At 38.3% G+C, this 23,732-nt stretch overlaps 2 protein-coding genes across 5 annotated transcripts; one reads left to right on the top strand and one right to left on the bottom strand.

Moving 5' to 3' along the window:
• The first annotated feature begins 1,217 nt into the window (after nucleotides 1–1,217).
• On the top strand, nucleotides 1,218–9,329 carry CCN6 (cellular communication network factor 6). Its single transcript, XM_015620464.3, has 5 exons — nucleotides 1,218–1,268; nucleotides 4,543–4,816; nucleotides 5,188–5,430; nucleotides 7,886–8,079; nucleotides 8,484–9,329. Exons 1-5 carry the CDS (start codon nucleotides 1,218–1,220, stop codon nucleotides 8,763–8,765), a joined length of 1,044 nt encoding a protein of 347 aa, XP_015475950.1. The 3' UTR covers nucleotides 8,766–9,329.
• Nucleotides 9,330–9,389: 60 nt separating this feature from the next.
• TUBE1 (tubulin epsilon 1) lies at nucleotides 9,390–23,711 on the bottom strand. 4 transcript variants are annotated; one of them, XM_015623278.2, is made up of 12 exons: nucleotides 23,613–23,711; nucleotides 23,466–23,539; nucleotides 21,641–21,693; nucleotides 19,475–19,532; nucleotides 18,804–18,919; nucleotides 17,666–17,787; nucleotides 16,177–16,364; nucleotides 15,182–15,357; nucleotides 14,248–14,388; nucleotides 12,670–12,810; nucleotides 11,612–11,786; nucleotides 9,390–10,553 (listed from the first exon to the last, which is right to left on the bottom strand). In XM_015623278.2, exons 1-12 carry the CDS (start codon nucleotides 23,635–23,637, stop codon nucleotides 10,395–10,397), a joined length of 1,428 nt encoding a protein of 475 aa, XP_015478764.1. In that variant the 5' UTR covers nucleotides 23,638–23,711; the 3' UTR covers nucleotides 9,390–10,394. The 4 variants fall into 4 exon arrangements, with proteins under 4 accessions (XP_015478764.1, XP_015478765.1, XP_018861733.1 ...); XM_015623279.2 differs by having other exon boundaries at nucleotides 11,734–11,786; XM_019006188.2 differs by having other exon boundaries at nucleotides 19,475–19,529.
• Between the last annotated feature and the right edge of the window lie 21 nt (nucleotides 23,712–23,732).

Here is a 23,732-nt window from a genome sequence, read left to right as displayed (position 1 = left end):
GTGCTATGTTCATAAGCTTTCAAGGGGAAACACAAGGATGGCTTGTGTCTGCACTGCCACACACCAGAGTAACATAATGAAATGAACTGATCTGCTGCACCCACTTGTCACCCTGGTACTGCCTGGACTTTATCTTGAGTTATGTGACAAAGTGATTGTGCTAAAGAAAAACAGTTTTTCAGTGTTTTACAGCTAAATACTCAAGAGTTTGGAGGGGCAATTGCGTTTGTAATCACAGAGGGCATGTAGTGCTCCAAGTCTGGGAGCCAAACGGAATTGCTTGGGCTGGATTTGATTACCTACTCCCACTACTGCCTCTGTCTACACATGGCTGCTGTGTTAGTGAGGTCTTTGGCAGCCTCCCCTAGTAACTCTTGGGCATCAGGAGATGCCTGAGCAAGGACAAATGAGGAGAAGGAACATTTACCAGGGCACCGCCAACACCACTGCTGCAGGGCTGGAGCTTTTATCTTACCCTGGAGACCCTCACTTGTTAGTCTAAAAATCAAACACATCACCTTGATGATATTAAGAGGGAGAGAATTCGGAGATTTGAACAATCTTGTGCTTATATGCAGTGACACAGCAATAAGACAAGGTGCATACTTCAGGGAAAACTACATTTTAGTTTGGGCTTCCCCATTAGGATTCCGTGGAAAGAAACAGTGCAGATGTAGCAGCATTTTAACGCTGTATAGGATCTCCTTCCCTCTTTAGAGAGTATCCACTGACTGTGAATTTTTATGCAATGATTTGCTAGGCACAATACATTAGAAATTTTGAAAAACTCTGCTTTCTCCACCTCAAAAAATGCATGTATCTGGGGCTCTTCAGATTTCAGAAATTCTTGCAATATAGATTTAAAGACAAGTTAAAAATAACACTGCATTTCCAGCAGCAAGATTTTAAGAATCAGATGTCACCCTACCTGACCTCAATTAAGTCTGGCTGAATCAGCTGGATGGGATCAAGCAGGGTGTGAAAATCTGTATTCTACCAGTGGGGAGAGAAAAGAAGACCAGTTGGAAATTCCAGTGTGAAGCTGGTTCAGTATGAAGAGGAGAATTTCAAGTGTGAATGCGTGTATGTGTTCGTGCATGTGCTGGGGAAAGTAGGGTTGGCAAGAGAGACAGAGGAGAGCTTTGTGTTCAGTGCTTCCTCTGACACAGCTCAGCTTGTTCCCTATCTCCCAGTTTCACTTCTGAATGTGCAGGAACATGCGGTGGCTCCTTGTTCCCACCATCTTCATCATCCCTTACACTCAACAGGTAAGTTCATTAAAAAGAAAAAAAAAATTTTCCCCTTCCTCACCTTGTTCCAGTTAAAAGTTTTTATTTGCTTTATGACGAATTAACTTTCAGAGAAGCAAATTCTTCATAAAGAATAAAGAGCCATTCCTATTCCTGAGTAAATTTCATTTGCAGCTTATTTACTGCATCAGTCATGTTTTGGTAATTTTTTTTCTCTTTGTACATTAATATGACTTAGTGGGAAGAAAAAAGTGTTACGGAAGCTTAAATTGTCACTGACTTTGCTTTTTTTAAATTTTTTTTTATTTTTAATATAAGCACAAATGACTATCCTATGCAGTAAGAAAGTAAACATCTTATCTATGCTCATATTCCATAATATATATGTATACATGTGTTTGCAAAGAAATATATATATATATATATACAGAGCAGTCTGACTTCAGGCTAATTTTACAAATGAGAAAGGTACCTGGGTTGTGTTATATTTTGTCTCTTATGAGAAAATTTTAAGTGATAGTTTCTTCTAAAGGTATTTGTGTCAAGGGCCAATTTCATTATTTATTTACCTAATTTTGAAAATCCACTTTATGTGTACACAGTGTATTTTTCCTTTACAATCAAGATGAATGTCAACAGAATTTCAAATGGCTGTCTCCCTCTGCTTTCTGCATATTTAAAGCCGGACTAAGATAACCAAACATTAGTCATAATACATTGCCTATTTTGCTATTTGCTTATTTATGCCATACTAACCTTGTTCAATCTTTAAAACACAGGAAAACAAACAACACATGAAGGGCTCTTACACAATGGTCTCATTTTCTGATCTGCCCATAGGATCAGGAAAAGTATGCAAGGGACTTGTGTGATGTGAATAGCTTTGGTATAGAAACTTGGGGAAGCACAAATGAGAAAAATATTTGACCTGTAAACTGTACAAGCAAACTACATTTTCACTGTAACTTAACAGATATGTGAAGATTTTTCATGTAAACTTAAATTCTCAGTAATTCCATGGGTAAAACTGTCAGATATTCACCTCATGGTGTTTTTCTTATTTTGTAAGAACTTTTTAGTCTCACACCTTTTAGCTGGCACCTTTTCCTAAAAAAAGGAAACTCACCGAAGTAGAAGGCTGTAGGTTTAAAGCATGTTTCAATTTGTAATACAAGTTAAACATATTGGTTGAAGCACATAAGGTTACTTCCCACAACACATACCCGTGTTGAAACATGGTATCTGGTTCAAACCACAAAAAAAACCCCAAAAAACCCTCATATTGCTGGCATATGGCCACATTCCTGATGATGATAATAATAGTAATAATAATTAATAATAATACTCTGCTTCTAAAGAAAGAAGCAGCAAGGAACTGTGTCCTAAAGCAACCATGTTGTCTTAAACACTGCTAAATGTATAGAACACCTGCCTGTCTTTTTTCCAGAACAGTCCTTTAAGAACATTTATATGCCAATGCACACATCCATCAAATTAGCATTATGGTTTATAGGAAAGGCTTAGCTGCCTTAAAGAGTATACTTGAGTTAGTTGTTTCTGTATTATTGTTGCATTTAGATAAAAAGGATTAGAAGAAATCCTTTAATAAATGAAACATTTATGCAACAATCCTCTTCATACTGCATGGAATACCATATGACATTGTTTAACATACATTTACTGTATGAATTGCTTATGTAAATTAATATCTAGCTTAAAAATCATTCAGCTTGAAAGCTACTTCTTTGTAGCTTCATTAGTAGCTGCAGATTAAGATATCGTAAGTATCGTAAATGACCATGAAAAATGGAAATTAGGGGTAGAAAAAAAGGCTTTTAAAAGGTCATTTAGTACTGCACTCAATTAAGCCAGCTCAATTATGCTGCAAGAGCTTTCTTGGGCTATGACATATGAAATGCTGAATTCTGCAGATACTTCCAGTTAGAAAATTGAGCAGCAAGGAACCCCAGCTGAATGACCCCTTTCCCTCAGCATCTCTGCTGGTGGTGATGTCTACATCAGCAGAGCCTTGCAGTTTGGAGGGACAGAAATTGATAAGCTGGGCTTCACATGCCCAGAAAAAAAAAATATATATAGGATACATGTTTTGGCTTTTTTTATTGCAAGCTTGATGGTGATTCTGGTATCTGATGAGGGGCTGGCTGGGTCTTCTTTCCCTGTTGTTCTTTGGGCAGTCAAAGCTGTGTGATGAGAGTGGCTCCCAGGCGCTACATTGTAGAGTGGCCAAGTGCTGTGCATGCCCCCCCTTAACTACAGAACCAGTCATCCATGGAGAATAACTATACCATGATCTGCATTTCTGCTGAAATCAGCAGCATGAAAAGATTTAATGCTAAGATCTAAACCACTATGTTTTAGTTGTAGTTTTTAAAAAATGGAGATAGACTATAGCTATCTCAAATAGATCCTTTCACATTGTGCTAACTTAATCTGCCCCCATGCTTCAGAAAAATAAGCTCATTAAGAAATAGTTCGGTCTTCCTTTACTTAAAAAAAAAAAAAAAAAGAAAAAAACACATTAATTCTGAGACAGAATGTGTAAACCAGTAAATTCTGGCTAGATCTTGACTTCCTACTGCTGATACAAATCTCTTTAATGAGATGTGTCTTTGCTCCATAAGCCCTGGATTCAATGAAGGTTTAGTCATGCAAATAAATGCACTCTTAGAAAGTGACCTATTAAACTCAGTGCAGCTTATAGCCTCCCTTATTAGGATTAATTTTTTGCATCTAGCACAAGAGCATTTGTAAATATTATAATGCTCCTTCCTAAGCATCTACTCAAATTTTGGAGCAAAAGCAACACTCAAAAGAGGTTCCCTATTTTAAAAGGGTCTTGCCATCAGAACTGGCACACAGGACTATGGCTGGCTATAAAACAATGTGAGGAATCAAAAGCTAATTAATTTGATAGAAGGTTTCTAGGAAGGAATATTTACAATAAAACCACCATTGACTTTAAAACACTTTTTTTAAAACTTCTGTTCAGTTTTGTTCTATAGAAGGCAAAGGAAAGACCAGTCAATTGTGTTTTGTACAAGCAGTAGGCCAGGCTCACTGGTGGAACATCTCAGTGTATGACACTGACTGATGAAAATGGTCCTCTGTCTTCTACCTAATCCTCACAGCCTTCCTCGCGTTTTGATCTTGTGAAATTAGAAATGTTGGCTATCTTCATGCAACTTCTCAGTTTTTTCCATGTTGACTTCATTTTATGTTATTACAGCTACACATATGCATTCAGTGCTCAAAATAGCCCACTGTGTGTAAGTTTTTCCACAGCCCACCAGAGCAGCCTGGAGATAAACCTTCAGAAACTGGCGAAGTCCAGCGCAAAGAGGTTTGCCACTGGCCATGCCGATGCCCGCCGGTGCCAGCCTGCACCCCCGGGGTCAGCCTGGTGAAGGATGGCTGTGGCTGCTGTAAGGTCTGTGCCAAGCAGGCAGGAGAGCCCTGCAATGAAGCAGATGTCTGTGATCCCCACAAAGGGCTCTACTGCGACTACTCAGAAGACGAGCCTAGGTATGAAACAGGCGTGTGTGCATGTAAGTTGTTCTTTCACGTTCCCTTATTGAAATCCAAGTGGGTGGGGACCACTGGGTGAATGGTTTTGGAGGAACACTCGGCTTGCATGTGCTGCACAGCTCTGTGCTAAAGAATTTATCCTAATTTAGTCCTCCAACTGCTCAGTCAAGAATCTGAGAGTAGGGCTGTGACTGAATTTAAACTAAACTGCATTAGTGAAACCAGTTGTGCACATTGTGCACAAGCCTATTACAGGCAGATATGTTGATGTCTAATTTACAAAGCTGTATAATTTACAAAGATGTCACAAAGACTGACCACATTTTAGCACTCTGGTTAGCAAGACCCACGTGCTCCTCCCATGTTAGTAACTGTTGTTCACCATTTTCAGATGTGGTAGCTGTAGGATGTGAGCTCAATGGAGTTTATTATGCCAATGGGCAGACCTTTCAGCCTAACCGGATTTATAAGTGCCTGTGTGTCAGTGGTACAATTGGATGTACCCCTGTATTCACACCGAGATTAGCAGGAAGTCCCTGCACCAGGGTCCCAGGCAGAAAGAAGCCAGGACAATCCATCTGTGGCCTGGGACAGCACAAGCAACTTCAATCAACCAACTACAGACTGATGTCAGGTGAGCCTGGCTATGCTGGTAAACTTTTCTGTATGTGAGTCTTTCTGCATTTAGCGTCCCTGGCTCCAGCAGCCAGGCAGGCAGCACACTGGCACTTGCCCAATTCTTGCTGAAGGCCTTTGCCAGAGTGACTGTTGTGTCCCATTTACCCCTGTTACTCTCAGGTCACAGACTCATTTCTTTAAACCTAATGAATGTGAAAAGCAAAAAGGCTTTTGGCTTCTGTCACCAGGGAATTGGCCAAAGCATCTTTCTGCAGAAGTTTGCTACCCATCAGATCAGCCCAATTAGGGATACTGCTGGACAGCCATTTTACAGCCTGGGAACTGCCCCACTTTTTCCTGCTTTGTGGTGTTAGGCAGTCTTCGTTTTCATATATATATATATTAACATTATGCAGGTCTCCTCTTTCAATAGAAAGCAGAAAACTACAAAAATTGCCTTAGTGGCTTTTCCGCATTCACAAATTTTAGGTCACTGCAAGAACAATAGTTGCCTCAAGTTTCTTTATTCAGTCTGATGAAAAGCATTCATAAGCTTGTCCATGCAACTCTGCCAGGGTCCATGGATGTTCCCTTTAACTCCATTCTTGCTCTGCTGCTAACACTAGTTCTCTTTTTCACTCTAAGGAAGCACCATTGACAGAAGCAGCTATGCCAGCCCTTCCCTGGCCAGAGCTGCTACGCTTGTGCAATCTCCTTCCCTGTGCATGTGCAACTTTCTGTGGTGAAAATCATCTTCGATACAGCTAATGCAGGTACCAGAAAGCAGAGTCATTTATTTGGTGGCAGATGGAATCACCATCATGGATCAATAAAATAAATAAAACTATTTATTTTATTGATTGCAATGCTGATCAGAAAAACTTAATCAAAGGCTGCTGAGTAGACACACATTGATCAGTCTGCAGGCAAACAGACCTGCTTACAAAATCTGAAGTCCAGTTAGGACAAGTTCTCACATGTAAGCAGTGGTCATGCAAGTAAGCCAAAATAAAAAAAAAAAAAAAGTTCATCTTTACTTCAGAATTATGATACAATACCTATATCCAACATCAAAGCCTTTTACCAGAAGGACACTTAATATCTTGTATAAACACATACTTGGTAAAGCAACTGACTTCGACTGAAGAGAGATTTAACTTCTAGAGAACAGTGCTAATCTAACTGAAGAGAGACCATAATGCATTGAAAACAATGTCAACCAAACCATATGAACCTCTGAAATACATCTCACCGCAAACCAAATTAATGTATTTCAATACCTGAAGAACATCATTAAGCCATTTACCTTGTAGTCCTTCAGCAGATCCAAAAGCTGAAGTCCAACCTTCAGTAACTCCTTCACTGACTGCAACACGACATCATTTACTCCAGAATTTGGATCAGCTGCACAGCATAGCCTTGAGAGCAGACACACAGCTGAGAAAGCACACTTTCTATTGGGCTCAGTTCAGGGACCCAACACCTGTCCCTGCCGTGGCTGTACACGCTGTAGGATGCTGCTCTTTGGGAATCTTCTGAAGAAAAACACCTTGAATTTTTTTTTTTTTCCAAGTAAAATCTTCCCCCTCCCATTTCCCAGTCCAGCAGAAGTATCTTGTCAACTTGTCCATGAATTCCACAGATGACTCAATGAGCTAATATGTGTTTTGAAAAGTCCCTTTGATGTTAGAGTGGATAGTAAGTTTCATTTTACTCCTCTTCCCTTGTTTTCTGGCCTTCCATTTCAATTTGATTTACCTAATTCAGATACACAGAGATGTAACTAGGTCATACTTTAATGTACCAAGTATAATCAACCATTTAACTTTTATTTATAGCAGATTTGTGTCAGGCTTTTAAACTGCTGGCTTCAATGAGATCTTTAAGTTGCTGTCTACTTTCCAAGTAGATAGCAGTTCTGGTAATTCCAGGTAATTCTGCCCATGCTTTTACATAAATGCACAGATTCTACATAGTTTTCTTGTAGAACCCTTTGACTGCAATGTTGTTTTTTTTAAGCATACTCCACCTAATCCAGTCCTCGGGCTTTTTAATGATATCTGAAAGTGATTGGGTAATTTTATTCCTCAATACAAAACCTAAACTCTTATCAATCTACAAAGATACAAATATTAATGTTCTCAGCAGCCTTTACAAACTATGCTTGGCCTAAAACAAAAGAAAAATCTGAACATTTCATAAAAATTCCACAATTAACTATTTTCACACAGTATTTCCATCTCATTAAACTGGAAGGTCATATAATACATACAATTTCATTGTCCTGGCTAGGATCTGAGTACCCAGTATCAGCAAAGTTTAACTGCAGCTCAGCTGAATTTTGTATAAATTTTATTTCTCATTTTTAGGTTTGCCAACTGAAATACCTTCATAAACAGAAATCAAATTCTTATCCTTGTATTTTCAATTCAACCTTTTGGGGCTGCATAAATAAAATATTGCTGTCTTAGCTTACAGAAGCTTACCACTAGTTTTGAAGAAAAAGTGCCTCATACAGGCAACTCCCTGGACACCCTGTTCCAGGACCTGTGGCATGGGCATATCCAGCAGAGTGACCAATGACAACAGAAAATGTGAAATGAAAAAAGAAAAGAGATTATGCTTCATTCAGCCTTGTCTGACAAATATGCTGAAGAAAATAAAGGTATTTTCTTGCATAAAATATGTTCCTAATAGAAAATTAAAATATTGGAAATAATGGAAAAATGGATGTATTAGCAAGTACTAATAAAATAGTTATTTCTTTCTTTTCTATGGGTTTTAAAGTTAGTCTTCTATATCTTCTACTATCAGTGTTCATGTTTCAATAGCAAACCACAGATGTGGGATTTCAAACAAAAGAATATAGTGCCCTGAAATACAAGTGCTGCTAATGCTGTCCTGATGCACAGTCACTCCCAAAATATTTTCTATTTGTTGACTGACAAAGGGAAAATCAGGCAGCTTTCAGATTGAGTAACTTTCAAGATATTTCTACATAAACGTTGCAAGTTTTTTTTACATGATCTGCTTTTAATGTTCAGAGTTTTCTGTGTTTTAATATTACAGATTCCAAAGGGAAAAACATGTCAACCAACATTCCAGCTTCCAACAGCAGAGAAGCTAGTTTTTTCTGGATGCTCAACTACTCAAAGATACAAACTAACTTTCTGTGGAGTGTGCTTGGACAAGCGGTGCTGCATTCCTAATAAGTCCAAAATGATCACTGTGCAGTTTGAGTGTCCCAACGAAGGCTTCTTCAGGTGGAAGATGATGTGGATAACATCCTGTGTGTGTCAGAGGATTTGCAGTGCTCCGGGAGATATATTTTCCCAACTCAAACTCCTATGACAAAATACACCATCGACTATAACACATGGAGTGCAACAGCACAGTTACACCTTGAAGAGTCAGCATAACCCCCTGCCACAGCAGTGTTTATAATGAAACTACACACATGACTATTCATTCACTTATGAACTAGCACCTGTAAAACGCCAGATGGCATCTTCATCTTTTTAAATGTAGCTGTTTTTACATGAGGAGATACATTCTTGAGGAGGATGTATCTAACACCAGCAGTACTCCAACAAGAACTTTCGGTAACTAAGAAAGGCACAGCAAGAGAGCTTCCTATCCTGCTGTAACAAGTTTTTGCCCACAAAGACAAATAGATGCTCGAACCTATTAAGAAAAAAATTGCCCTGTAATACCTCATCTATCATTCCTCATTCTTAAATTAACCTTTTCTGCTATACATCTTCAATAGTAAAACACATCAATGCTGTTTGGAAACAGAAGTCACCAGCTTTAAACTCAGACTGCTTTTTGCAACAGATAGTCTTTCTCTAGTGTTATGGATATAAATACTGGATGTGCAAAGGAACAAATAAGTGGGCAACTGCAGATAATAGAAGCAAGACTTAAGAAAATTGCTATTTTAGAACATTTTCTTAAAAAAATGCTCTTAACAAATGTTATCACAATATCACTTTATTGAATACTTACAGGCTTATACATTCAAAATTGTGCTTACTTACATATCCACTCCAACTGTGCTAGGACTTCAAATTTCAAGAAATCATTATGTCAATCCATTCTGATCTGTAACAGTTCACTGGAAAGCAACTGGAAATAGCTGTACATTCTATTTTGTAAAAGTTCTTACTGTAATATAAAAAGCTGCTTACCCTGATAACTATAAATATTAAAACATTTATTTTACTTGCATTCTTTCAAGGCTATAAGCATTTTTCTCCAAATGGTCATTACAACAATAAGTGCATGTTTCGCTCAGAGGTATTCAGAGGTATTCCCGTTATCAAGTGCAACTCATCATTCATGAACATGAATCATGAAAAAATTAATATTCAAAGTATAATACTTGAAACAAAATTTATTTTTTGGAATTTTTTTCAATTTTGGTATCAACTGAGAATGCTCTAATATAGCTAAGTACAACATAGAAGCAGAAATGCTAAAACATGGAACATAGCTTAGAGCATTCTGAAATGTCTACTGCAAAAGTATAAGAAAGCAGTTTCATTAAAGACTTGCTTTCATCTTTGAGAAGACAACATGGGCTTTTCTTCTCTTTGTAGTCACTTGTTAAAAACTAAATCTAGCAATAGTGATCCTTCTTTGAAGCAAGACCTACCTTTAGTTTACTGTAAGTCTGAGAGGAATTATATTTTTGGCTACTACATACAATCTCTCCTCCTTTTCTTCACAGCACATCGTGTGTCAATTTATTCCACAGTTAGGATTACTGCCCTTACTGATACCAGCCACAATTAGGTGCCTTCAAATCTTTCCTACAGGCATGGCTCACCACTTAATGACAACTCTTGAGGTAAGGAAGCTGTTGTGCTGGTCCCACTTTGGAATTACAATAGCATGCTGCAAGTTACTCAGGTTAACTGATGCAGCTGCTTGCTTAGGGAAAGTTTTTTGTTGTTTTTAAAATCAGTTCTTCCTTCTTTAAACAGCGATCTTCAGTCTTGAAGGATCTATTCTAGGCCCATCTTTTGTAGCATCCAATTCATTGTACTCTTCTATTAGGTCAGACAAAGAGGATATAGCTTCCGAAAAACAGCTTTGCTCCATCCCATCTATTTGCAGATAATGGTGAAGGTGAGCCTAAGAGAATAAAAAAAAATAAAAATCAGTGTTATCCTTTTCTTGGTATTTGATTTCTTTGGCTCCATAAATACCATTTAAACTATACTGAATGGGGGAATGCAAGCACTTTTGAAACAGCACTTAGAGGCTTATACCATGACATCCCTTGTTTAAAAACTTGGTGACTTTGGTAACAATTCCCTAGTCAATCACAGTCAATATTACTGACTTCTTAAACACCCATCTTTTCATACCCAGGCATTCTTGGGTATGCCTGACCAGCTGTGGATTGTGTTTACATGGCAGGGTTTTGGTAGCAAGGGGAACGCAGGGCTGCAGGGGGGACTTTTGTGAGGAGCTGCCCCCATGCTGAACAGAACCATCCCAGCCAGCTCCAGTATGGACCTACCACTGGCCACAGCTGAGCCCATTAGTGATGCTGGCAATGCCTCTGTGACAACATATTTATCAAGGGGTAAAAATGCTGCATAATAGCTGTGAGAGAGAAGACTCAAGAAAATGTGAGAGGAACAGCCCTGCAGACACTAAGATCAGCTAAGAAGGAACAGAGGCAGAATTCTGAGTCTGAGAAGAAGGCAGCAGGAATGGAGGTGAAGGTGCTTTCAGTTTTATTTTTATGTCTTGCCATCCTACTTTGCTATTATTGGCAATAAATTAAATTGATTTTCCAAATGCCAGGTCTGTTTAGCTCATGACAATAACTAGGTGTTCTCCCTGTCTTTACCTTGACCCACAAGTTTTTCACTGTACTTTTCTCCTGTCCTGTCCTGCTGAGGAAGCAAAGTGAGAGAAAGCCTGGTGGACTCCAAGGTTTAGACTAGATATTAGGAAGAAATTCTTTACTGGAACAAGTTTCCCAGAGAACCTGTGGATGCTTCATCCCTGGAAGTGGTCTTGGTCAGGTTGGATGGGGCTTTGAACTACTTGGTCAGACAAATATAGCCCTTGGGCTGTTAATTATAGGCAGTCCCTTCATGACACTAAGGTCTGTGTTTCAATAATGCAATATGCTAATGTTTCGTGACTATGGATGTTAATAATGGTAACAGTTGCACCTTTTTCTTGTAGAGCTTCATAAATCTGTCTTTGAGTTCAATGAAAGTTGGTTTTATGCATGTGTTGTTTGCTAAAGCCAGAAGAGAATGGGAATGGCCCACAGGAGGTACTGAACACAAACCAGTTTTCCAGCCCTCTTGATTCCAGGAGACAAAGTGAAGAGAAGGCTTCAGCCTGTGATACAAAAATTTAGTTATCTAAGGAATATAAAGAACACAAAGGCTAACTACTAACAGTTTCAACTAACAGTCTGAAAAAGTTAACATTTAAGCACTCAAGATTAAGGAGGACAGTTATAACTATTACTGTGAATAAGATATTTTAGACTTCAGACTAAAGCACCATATCTTTGTGTTAAATTTAAATTGCAAACATCAATTGTGTTTTGTTAATTCAATGCATTGGGATTTGACAAGTGAAGTTATGAGTACCTGTTTCTATAAAAGGGACTGCAAGCACTCTGAGATTTAGTAAAGGGGCAGATTAATACTGTGTGGGGACAATCAGTCCACCTGTAGTTTTGAAATCAGTAAAGTACTTTAGATTCCCAGAGATTTTCTCCGTGCACCTGTCTGCCTATAAATTCCATTCTGCCTGCCTTTCCTGTTACATCTATGCAGCTCAGTAGTGTTCAAGGTAGAAAATGGGTGCTAGCAGCACAAAGCTGTTAAAATAAAGATGATGTCCTACCTACATGAAAGTAACCATTGAAAGAGAAGGGCCTTTTGTCCAGCAAAAACAAACTACTACTACAGAACTCATTACTCCAAGATCCTTTGCTGTTGGGAGACCCCCTGGAAGGCTGGGCTTTGATTTTTTTTTGCAATTTGGAGAAAGAGAGCAGTAGCACCTCCCTTTACTTGGAAATCCAGGAATAATATGACTTATTTTCACTCATTATATAAGTTAATTATGTTTTCCTCTCTTCAAAATTTAGAAAAGGGTGTTGAAGTTAACCGATTTGGTATTCGAACTGTTCAAATGAAAAGCTGGAATGCTCTGAACAACTGCTGGTTTCTGTACAAATGCCATGACTACTCTGTCTGGTATTACAAACCTTTCAATATTTCTGCGAAGGTCTGAAACCTGCACGTTTCCTCGAACAAGAAGTGCACAGGCGAGGTAGAGGCTGTGCTTTGGATCTGCTTGAATTAGTTGATGATCTCTGCTAAATGCATCTGAGAACATCTGATCCAGCCTGGGAGAAAAAAAAAGTTATCTACTCTTAGTGAAGTAGGATACGAAAGTTCTACAGAATGCCACCTTCAGGATTGAAAAGTTCATAAAATTCTGCATAAAGGTACATTTAACCCAGGACCATAAATGATAGGAAAGATTTAAACCTTTATATGTACATAGGTTGGCATTAGAAGTTTTTATAAACATACTGGATGCATTTTTTCCTCACCCTTAAGTTACAAGCCACTGTTTAGTCAGAGAAGTTGCCTTTATACAGGCAATTTGAGGCCAATGGTTACAAAGTCTTAAAAATCTGTAAAAGGATTTAACTACTTGGGGTTCTGGTTATGTGGCAATTTGAGTGGACAGTCTAACTGGGAAGGATCTGACAAGAAATATCAAAGTGCTGATGATCACTACAGAACTGATTATCTGCCTTCATTATTTAAAAGGATCACTGAGTCATAGAACTGTGTTAATTTTGATTAATGATTTGGGAAAAGACAGGCTATACATACTTGCCTAGTCTACTTATTCTAATTTTATCACACATGACTGCTTTAAAAGATGACACTGCAGATCTTTCTCTCTTCACTTCCTTAACCAAGTTTCCCTGTACTATGGATACTAAAGATGGTGTTCCATGCACCCACAACATCTCAGCTATTCTTTCCATGTTTCAAATGCTGTAGATTTATAATCTCTATTTCTTTTTTCTTGTATCACCTCTGCCACATGCCTATTACAAAAAAATAAAGGACACAAATATATTAGAGTTCCCACTTCATTCTGAAACATCTTCGAGACCATCTCCTCATAGTCTGCTACCTTCCCTCCAGCCCTCAAGGTATGTTTTCAACAGATCTGTCACAACTTGCTACTGGAAAATAAGTGTGGTCCTGTCCTCTTCTCCACTTTGCATCACTTGCCCTTAGCTGTCTCTAACACTGTTTGGTCCTCTTGCTGACAGAACACACTCCATCAAACCCAGTAAAATCTATTTTAACTGGTATTTTTTCCGCTATGTCAGAGGGATAAATATTTCACAAAATTTGACACATCAGCTTATTAAAATAAGATGTTAAATAGGCTCACTGCACTCACTGCATCTCCAGACTGAAGAAAGACGCTGTTATTTCCCCAAAGAGCCTAGTTAATCTCTTGTTTGTCTTTAGAGCATTTTGTCAGTCAAGTGCAAACTGTTACTCAAAAGAACTTTTGGTGTGGGTTCTAAGTAACACATTTTCCCAACAGAAACACTTCCAGCAGAGATTAAAAGGATGTCAAGTTTACTGGATCAACATAAATCAGCAGGATGAATTCGAAAATATGGCAGACATACAAGTTTTAAAACTTCCACCCTTAGTGTTGCTACAGAATGCAATTTTTAAATGAAAACTATGGAAAAATCAGAAATTAAGCTTTAAATGTGAAACTCTAATAATATTTTTTTTACCTTCTAGAAGGAACATTAACATCTGCCAGTGTATACAGAGGAGTCAAACTTGAAACCAAATAATGAAGTCGAGGAAATGGAACCAAATTCATGCTGATTTCATTGAGATCCATGTTTAGGGAACCTTCAAATCTAGCAGAGCTGAAAAATTAACAAACTTTTATGAAACTGCTACAAACTAAGTAAATCACTTCTATAAGGTAAACTTCTATGAAATCTATTTTTCAGCTGTTCTGCACAATAAAATTATAAAACAACACAGCATTTAAGCAAGTGTTCAAGTGTAATTAGAAAACTTTCACATCTGGCAGTAACAGTGCTATGTCTTATTTACTTACACGTCCCATTAAAGAACAATAAATTACCAAGAAAAATTCCTTGTTTCCCAGTTGTAGTCTTTAGCACTGATTCAGTATTATTAATATTGTTTAATACAACTTAATACTGGTTAATTAATACCAGCTGGTTATTACCAGTTAATTGATATCACTTTTACTAAAGAGGCTACAATAAAACACATGTGAGTCAGCATTCCTGACAAGCTGCTTAAAAGAAAAACAGGCCAAATGTCCAGAATTATACTTCTTGCAGCAATAGACAGTTTACAAGCAGAAATGATCTGACAACATTTATAAAATAGTGCAACTGGCCTAGAAAGGCAAACCTCCATGGGCTCCATTAGGCACTAGTGGAAGGCAATATCCTTCTGCCTATAAAATTATTTCAGTTTTAAGACTATCATGGCTAAAGCAACACCATTACAATCTGAGTACTTCCAAATACTTTAGCATTTAGTAACCAATTCTTAAAAAGAGAAGTCATATTGAATGAAAACAAGTTAATATTACTCAAGTTGATGCAGGTCTGTATATTTACTGCACACACCACCTCCAACAATCCCACTTTGTTACAGAGGAAAAACCTGTACCTTTACCTTGTCAGGTGCAGCAGCAAGTTGGCTACAATATTATTCATTGCATCAAATGGCTTCTCTTGTAGCGTTTTTGCACTCCCTGCACTTGATGTTAGCAAGCTGTTTTGCTTCACAGTCGATCCTAACTTCCCAGAATTGATCATCTGATGAATTTTATTAACTATCTCAAACAGAGACTTGGAGAGAGAGAGGGAAAAAAAAGCACAGAAGTAGTCTTGAGTACAGAACTTTGAAATTCAGTACTGCACTTTTTAATTTCTAATAATCTTTAAAGCTCAGACATTGTACTGTTAGTTTAAAGATTGTACCTTTGATAAATCTAAGTCTAACTTTGGAGCAATTCCAGTTGACTGAAATGCTTCTAAAAGCCTGTGCCTTACATATCACAAATATATACACAGCTTGACTCAGAAGTTTGAATTTTATTCAACTATTCAAAATCCTTATGAAAATTTAAAATGCAGTTTTAGAAGATAACACCTGAAGCAAAAAAATATGGTCTCTCACTAAATTTCACTTTCTCTTGCTTTGTTTTCATAAGTAAACAGCAAGACAGTCAACAAAGGTCAATTCAAATGAGTCTAGCACTTTGCAAGGTCACGTATATCTATGATTCCCATATCACTAATCAGCACAGTTAAGTTTGCTGGAATCTGGAGAAGTCAGAGGTCCTTGCAGGACCCTACTAATACTATGCAAAAATTGATTGCTAAAAGAATAGAAGACACTCTACCTCAGTAAATAAGAAGCTTTTCACTGTTTACCTTGAAATACCCATGAAAAAATTCACTCTACCTTACTCTGAAGGAGCAAAACAACTTTTTAGAGAAACCCATGTTAATTTCAAAAACTTGCAAGTGACTTAGAAGTTCAATTATTACTTTAAGAAGTGAAATGATGCTTTTGGAGATTTGGTACGTAAATCAGTAATGAAAAGGAAGAGACACTTCCACTGTCTAATAAAAAAATTACAGAAATAGAATATTATTTCTTACCTCATTCTCTATTGGTAGCACACAGTCTGCATGTTCATTAAGCTCCTTCATAGCCAGAACACTGTTATATGGAGAAGTAATAACATCATCTTCACCAGATGGATAAACTGAAGTAACAAATCTGTATACTTCTGGGAATTCCTCCTCAAGCAAATTTAGTACAAAAGTTCCAAGACCAGATCCTGTCCCTAATTATGAATGAAGACAGAATTAGAGAAGACAGGTTCCCCACATTATCTTAGGCTCTAAGACTCACGTAGGAGACATACAACTTTTCAATTATATATGTTAACGTATATTTTCTGAAGCATTTGGCTGACAGTAGAGGCTACTCAAAGGTAATTAAGGCAGGAAGGTTTTTCCCAGACAGGAAAATAATTAAATAATAAAATTATTTCCCACAGTATGACAATCATGATGAAGGATACACTCTCAAAGTTTTCTGTAAACCATGAAGTCCCATTACACAACAAACATTTTCTGACCTAATATTTCTGCTTCTTGTTTTCAATTCTTTAATTTGAATTATGAAACACAACACTTGCTTAAAAGCATTGAACTTTCCCAAACAATACTATTTTCCTTTTAGGGTTTCTTTATGAAATTTTCTCATTCTTCAGTAAAAAAATGAACTGCCCCTGCCCCCCAGCACACAGGCTTTTTTCCTCATTAACACTAAGCACACAGACCTGAGTTCAAAACAAAGAATTGAACTGTGGTCTTTTTCTGAATATCCAGCTACATTCTCAGTGGCAGACAATTTAGTCTATGAACAAGACAGCAGTTTTCACAATAACAGAAACAGAACCTGCAGGGTCTCTGAAATTAAGCAAATAGCCACAAAAAAGGCCCTTGACAAAATCTTGCTTCATAGTTAAGAGCTATTTTCTGTGTCTTTTTCCACATCATAACCAGTTATAATGCATTCTATTCTCAGATTTCTGCAGTAGGAAGGTTTGATGGCAATGTAATAATGACAAAATTGTCACTGTAAAGGATTCTCCCTTTTGGCTTATTAACAAAGTAACTAGATCAGATTCAAGTGAATTATGTGGAAGGAAAACAGAAAAACTAAGTTTTTCTGAAGTTAAACGACATTAGAAGTCTTCTTCAAAGCTTTTTACAAAACTCCCCACAATTAAAACCAACTTGATTATGACAATGCTGTCAGTGTTCAGAGGTCACTGACCCTTCTTCTGATCGGTAATACCTCAGTGTATGTCTTTAGTATCTGTCTTGATCTCATTGCCTCATCTTTAGAATTTTAGTTTCATTTTGGTTCGGAGCAGCACATTAGAGCTCCTCAGTGCTCTAACAAAACAAGTGATAAATAATTACAGGTCCACTTAATTATACTATATTAATTTTTTAAAAATCTGCATTCTGAATGATATAGATTATTATATTGTTTTTATTTTCAAGATCCATCTATTTTCTTTTTTTCATCTGTGGCTACTGCAATCACACTTCCCATAAAAAGATTACTTACCACCTCCCATGGAATGAATTATAAAGAAACACTGTAGACAGTCACAATGTTCAGCAGTTTTTCTCAGCTTTTCCACTATGTTTTCTCGGTACTGACAGCCATATATCTTATGACCTACAGCCCTGAGGATAAGAAAAGTACTTTAAAACACACCCACAAAAATCAAACTTTAAAGTTTTAATTTTAACTCCTTCTATGTGACATGTTAGAGTTCAGAGTCCAAAGCTGGGTGCAACACCTCATCTGTGAGTTTTTAGGTTGCGACTACATAAGAGCATATGGAAGTCAGGACATGGTTTTAACTTGGAGGATGCAAACAGCTCTAAGTTCACAACTTTGGAGTATGCACTTATTATTCTGTACTGAAAAGGAAATAAACTTCCACACTGCATGATCCAATTGTAGTAATGAAATGAAAGGTACATAGTCCTTAACAATAAAGATATCCCTATGTAACAATAAAGATATCCCTAGGTAATAAGTGTATAGATCATCTTTTGAGTACTCTGCAAGTCAGTTGCTACTAGTAACAAAAATCCCCAAACAGCTAATTTTCTACACACTTGTCTAGTAATAGATAGTAAAGACTCTTTTACTCCCCATATTGCACTCTCTTTTGGTACATTGGCTGGTGATTTGCTTTCCAGTCTGTAGTGCACTGAATTAGAGTACCTTAAGGTCTCTGTGAAAATTTGGAATTCATTATGTTAATCAATCATTTTCTGAATATCCCTTTTGGTAATTTGTAGTTTATATGCACAAAGCCAGACTCTGCAGTGCTTAGAAACCAGAAGCACATTTGTTCATATATCTCATTTCCACAGTAGCTGCACAGTCTCAAACTAGATTATGGCTTCGACTAAGCAATGAAAGCAGCTGAATGCCAAAGAAACAAAAATAAAAAGCATGAAGAGAATCAAAAACTAAGGAGAAAAAAAAGAGATAAAATGATATATCAGCAGAATTATTCTTCTGTAAGAGCCTTTTCAAAGCCCTCCTCCAGGCAACAGTGACTCCAAGTTTGCTAGTAAAATGCTGCAGCTCTCCAGGTGCAGAAGACTCAAAGCAATGTTATCATTTCCCCTTTCAAATACCATCTAATTAGCTGCTAAGAAATGTGTTCTAAAGAGGTTCTCACCAGTTGTTTCCTGAACCAGAAACATCTGTGATAAGTTGCTTGCTATCAAACACATCCCTCAATGGTCCCTGTAGAATTTCATTTACCACACCCTCCTCCATGTCAATCAACAGAGCCTTTGAGAATGGAAAGAATTTAAATCAGTCAGTAAGCAAACCACCCTTGAAATAATCACACAAAGAAATACGAAATTATTTACAATACAAAAGGAATTCTGTTTCTACTCTGCTCCAGAGAAACTTTTTCCCTCCCCAGTTTTTAACCAGGAGACCAACTAGATTCACCTTAGCTGATTTGCTAGAAGTTGTTTGATAGGACTGCATTTCAGATGATGAAATTTTGTTAAAATTTTATGTTTTGCCCCACTACTTGGGAATAAAAAAATTAAAACATTTTTATGTTTCTTTGCTTCTTAATCATTTAAAGTGGCTCAAAGAAACCAAATCCTCAGTTGATAGTATCTACAATAATTTTAATAAAATTCCAATAAAATTACTCAACAAGACTGGCAGCAAACTGTATTACTGCATTAATAAAAGTTAATATTAGAAATTTTACTGTTCAAAGCAGTATTTAAACCTATGTGCAATTTTAAGAACTTCATGACAATTCCCACACAGCTGGACATAAATATTCATTGTAAAAAGAGTGACCTTTATAGATTGCCTTACTCGTGCTTTTAAAGAGCAGATTTTTCCTTTGTAAATATCAGGACCATTATCACCACTTCTGAAAAAAAAATAGTAACAGAAAAATCTAAGATCAGATTCGTAGCATAAAATTTATACTACAATAAAATTTTATCTATTTCGTGTTGGGAGGACTATGACAATGCAAACAAACAGAAACACGCTGAACATGATGCTAAGACCTCATAATTCCTGAAAATAATACAATTACAGGACATGATCTCAATCAGAATTATCCTAAACATGACCTCAAGAAGATGAAAGATAAGCATGAGAGTTTACTCTCAGATACAGCCTCTGCTTTGAAGCAATTCTGCAAGCATTGCCAAAATTGGGAAGGATCATCTTTTATCAGCATATGATATGTGCATCCACATCAAACAATGGAAAAAAGCTCCCCATGAGCATTTCAGTGGGGGTAGTACAACACTGTGCTTGTGCTTGAGGTGTGAAAGCTCTGTAACTGCACCAGCACAGTGCTGTGCTTGATTTATTCTGCTTATTATAATTTACCAGTTCAAAAATCCTGCTGGGCTGACATAGCTAAATCTTCTTTCTTTCCCAGGACTGGTTGCATTGAGCCAACACAGCAGACTATACGTTATGTTAGAATCACATTTTTTCCCACTCAAAGGATGAGATACTATGGTCTAGCCAAACTATATTTAGCACAAAGGGAAAAAAAAAGGCAGGGAAGATTGAACTTATTTTCTTTTCCATTATTTACCTAATCTGGGAGATGGCCAAACCAAAATTTAAAGTAAGTCTTAGACCATTCTACATTTAACTGCCACTATATTCACAAAACATCAGCTAAAATTCACTACCGAACCCCATCAAGAATAAGGGGCAAAGAGTCCAGGGCTGCCCTGGATTACTCAAGAATTTTCCAGCTTCTCAAGCAAAGATGGTCACTGGACACTTCTACGCTCTTGTGACTCCTCTAGCCTACACAATACCTGCAGGAGTACGCTACAGCACCAGTAAATCCACCTAGAGAATTTCTCTTCAGGGCCTAACAAAATTCAAAGAGGAAATAGAACCAACCCCAGAACATTTCTTTTTCTTACTGTTGGCTTTGTTGTCTTTCATGCCAGATCATACTTTCAATCACTTGGATTCAATTGCTGAAAAAAAAATCCCAACATTCCTATATCCATGGGATGGCTTGAGCTGGAAGGGACATTAAAGATCATCCAGTTCCAACCCCCCGCCATGGGCAGGGACACCTTCCACTTGACCAGGTTGCTGAGAGAGAAAACAGATGCTTCTATTGCAGCCAACCTGTCAGTTACAAAATTGGAGGTTTCGTCTGGCACATACAGAAGCAGACATTTTTTATGATCGAATTTTCTTGATTCAAAAAATGAAAAGGTGTCGGAAATATTGATATGGAATGATGATGATAAACTTCAATACATTTGCAATGTTCTTTCAAAGAGGTAAAATTTCAGACAAAGTTATTTGGATTTCAGTGCTGTTCTAGTTAAAATCACACTGCTGTACAGCAACCTTTTCATATAATGGAAGGAAACAGAGGTTGATCAAACTTTTTTTATTGATTAAAATGCAACAGGCTATCCCAAGTATTTCTTTCTTGCAAACTGCAAGGATTTTTGTAACTGGATAGATAAGAGATGACCGAATGGTTTTAAGGTATGAATTCATTAACTTATAAAAAAACAATTATAGACACCACTCTGGATAATAAAATAGTCAGATAAATAAGACAAATTTTTTTTTTCTAAAAATTTCTAAATGAGAAAAAGGTTTTTTTTACTATCTTGTATACAATTCCTCTTACAACTCTTCAAGAAATGCTGCTCAGTTGGTATTCAGAGGGCACACAATCTGAATTTTATCTGCAGTGGTTAAAGCTATCAGATCTCGACTGTCCACGTTTGGTACAGGAGGAAAGGAAAACAAACCGACACACTTTCAACACATTTAACTACTGAAGTATATAATGGAAATGCAAAGATAAGGAAAATGATTTTTTTGTTTTTGTTTTGAGGAGAACTTAAGAGAGCAAAATATTTCTTGCACAAGCTGAATATGACTTAAAGAAAATTATAACTTAGGTTAAAAGAAGATACCATAAGCGCTGATCTACCATGTAAACTCATGAACTACTAGATCAAAACTTACCTTGTATCTACATTCCTGAAGAAACTGCTTAAGGCTTCATCATAAATTCCTTTCTAAAAGGAAACAACACAAAATGATGTGTAATGTCAAAAATTCTCAGTGCTTTTTCATGGAATAAATTAAGTTGGAAGGGACCTCTGAAGGACACCTGCCAAACCTCATCACTTGAAACTGAGTGAACATCTCCATTGAATCCAGCTAGTTCTAGTCAGCTCTAAAAAGAACATTTCATTGAAACATCAGCTTGTCATTAAAAACTGAGAAGAGAATGTAACTAGGAAATTAATTTTTCAGCACAGGATTAAGCAACTGTAGCAGTTTACTGAAGATCCCAATGCAATTATTAAAAACTGAAGAGCTGCTCTTCCGCTGAGTTCATCACTGATACAACTCTCAGCTCATCATGGGTTCCATGCTTGTGACACCAATGGCAATGGAGTTCTGCAAAAACTGATCACACTGATTCTTGAACTCCCTGCCAAGGGATAGCATGGAAATTACTTACCCCAGCATAAATCTAAAGAGATCTGACAAGTTTAAATACCTTAAGTGCTTTATAGTCACAGCAAGAAAAGTGAGTTTTTGTTCAATCCTATGCCCTCATGTTGCTATTTTGGTCAGTAAAACTGTACAGGAAGTCATTGCATGAGCTAACATGGAAAACAATGGTGGGCTTTGGGGGTATCCTCTTTTGCTTTACTGCCAGTGGCGAAGTATGAGCACTGAACAGCCCTTACTGTGTTGTTAACTGTCTCAGACCTGCTAATGCCTGGCCGTAGGGAGATACACTGAGCTTTTCGGTGTGGAAATGCTGGAGAAAGCTGACCAGAATTAGTGATCACAGAATATTCTGAGTTGGAAGGGACACAGAAGGAACATAGAGTCCAACTCTCAGCCTTTCAAAGGACACCCCAAAAGTCACACCATGAGCCCGAGAGTGCTGTCCAAATGCTTCTTGAACTCTGACGGGCTTGGTGCTGGGGAGTCTGCTCCAGTGCCCAACCACCCTCTGGGTGAACAACCTTTTTCTAATATGTAACACAAACATTCCCTGACACAGCTTCAGGCCATTCCTTTGGATCCTGTCACTGGTCACGACAGAGAAGAGATCAGTGTCTGTATCTCTTCTTCCCCTCATGAGAATGCTGCAGACTGCAATGAGACCCTCAGTTTCCTCTCCCTCCAGGCTGAACAGGCCAAGTGACCTCAGCTGCTCCTCGTATGGTTTTACCCCAAGACTCTTCACTTTCCTCATGGCCCTTCTTTGGATGTTCTCTAACAGCTTAATGTGGTTTTTTTTATATTTTGGCGCCCAAAATTACCCCCAGCACTGGAGGTGAGGCCACCCCAGCTCAGAGCAGAGCCGAACAATCCCCTCCCTTGCCCAGCTGGCCATGCTGTGCCTGATGTCCTCCAGGGCAGGGTTGGCCCTCCTGGCTGTCAGGGCACTGCTGGCTCATGTTCCACTTGCCATTGACCAGGACCCCCAGGTCTCTTTCCATAGCGTCGCTTTCCAGCCTCTCATTTATGTCCCCAGCCTGTCCGTACATCCAGCGTTGTCCCATCCCAGGTGTAGGATGCTCCAATCCCCGTTAAACTTCACACGGCTGGTGGCTGCCCACCCTCTAACTTAACAAGGACTCTTGATAGTTCACCCTAGGCTTTTTTTTTTTCACGATTAGTCCTACGTCACGAGAAGCTGGGGGTGGTTGTGCTCACAGTGAAGCGCCCTCAGTTTAACCAAACAAACACAGCGCTCCGCAGTCACAGCGACGAACGCGGAAGGCAGAGAGGGCGGCTCGCCCCGGGCCGGCGGCGCCCCTACCTTGTTGACAGCGGCGTGTTCCCGCAGCGCCAGGTCCCAGAAACGGCATCCCACCTGGTTCCCGCACTGTCCCACTGCAAAGGGGAGAGACACGGCTCAGGCACGGGGAGGGCACGGCGGAAGGTCTGGGCGCCACGACCCCCTTACCCTGCACCACCACCGACTGGGTCATGGCAGAAGCGGAGGCGCAGCCCTGTTTCGAAGCCGGCGCCCGGAAGCCGCGCCCCCTGAGTTCCTGCGGTGGAACATCCCAACCGTTGCCTCAGC

This window comes from Parus major, chromosome 3, assembly GCF_001522545.3.
Source record: "Parus major isolate Abel chromosome 3, Parus_major1.1, whole genome shotgun sequence".
Classification (NCBI taxonomy): domain Eukaryota; kingdom Metazoa; phylum Chordata; class Aves; order Passeriformes; family Paridae; genus Parus; species Parus major.
The sequence above is the reverse complement of the archived record's forward strand: the minus strand, read 5'-3'. Positions and strand labels throughout refer to the sequence as shown.

Excerpts from the sequence above, each read along its gene's own strand:
- CCN6 (XM_015620464.3), top strand. The coding sequence starts at position 1,218 with ATGCGGTGGCTCCTTGTTCCCACCATCTTCATCATCCCTTACACTCAA. Across the intron at positions 1,269-4,542 it reads TCATCCCTTACACTCAACAG|TTTTTCCACAGCCCACCAGA; the intron begins GTAAGTTCATTA and ends ACTGTGTGTAAG. Across the intron at positions 8,080-8,483 it reads ATATGCTGAAGAAAATAAAG|ATTCCAAAGGGAAAAACATG; the intron begins GTATTTTCTTGC and ends TTAATATTACAG.
- TUBE1 (XM_015623278.2), bottom strand. The coding sequence starts at position 23,637 with ATGACCCAGTCGGTGGTGGTGCAGG. Across the intron at positions 18,920-19,474 it reads TCTGCTCTTTAAAAGCACGA|GCTCTGTTGATTGACATGGA; the intron begins GTAAGGCAATCT and ends CCATTCTCAAAG. Across the intron at positions 11,787-12,669 it reads CTTCGCAGAAATATTGAAAG|GCTGAAGCCTTCTCTTCACT; the intron begins GTTTGTAATACC and ends TTTGTATCACAG.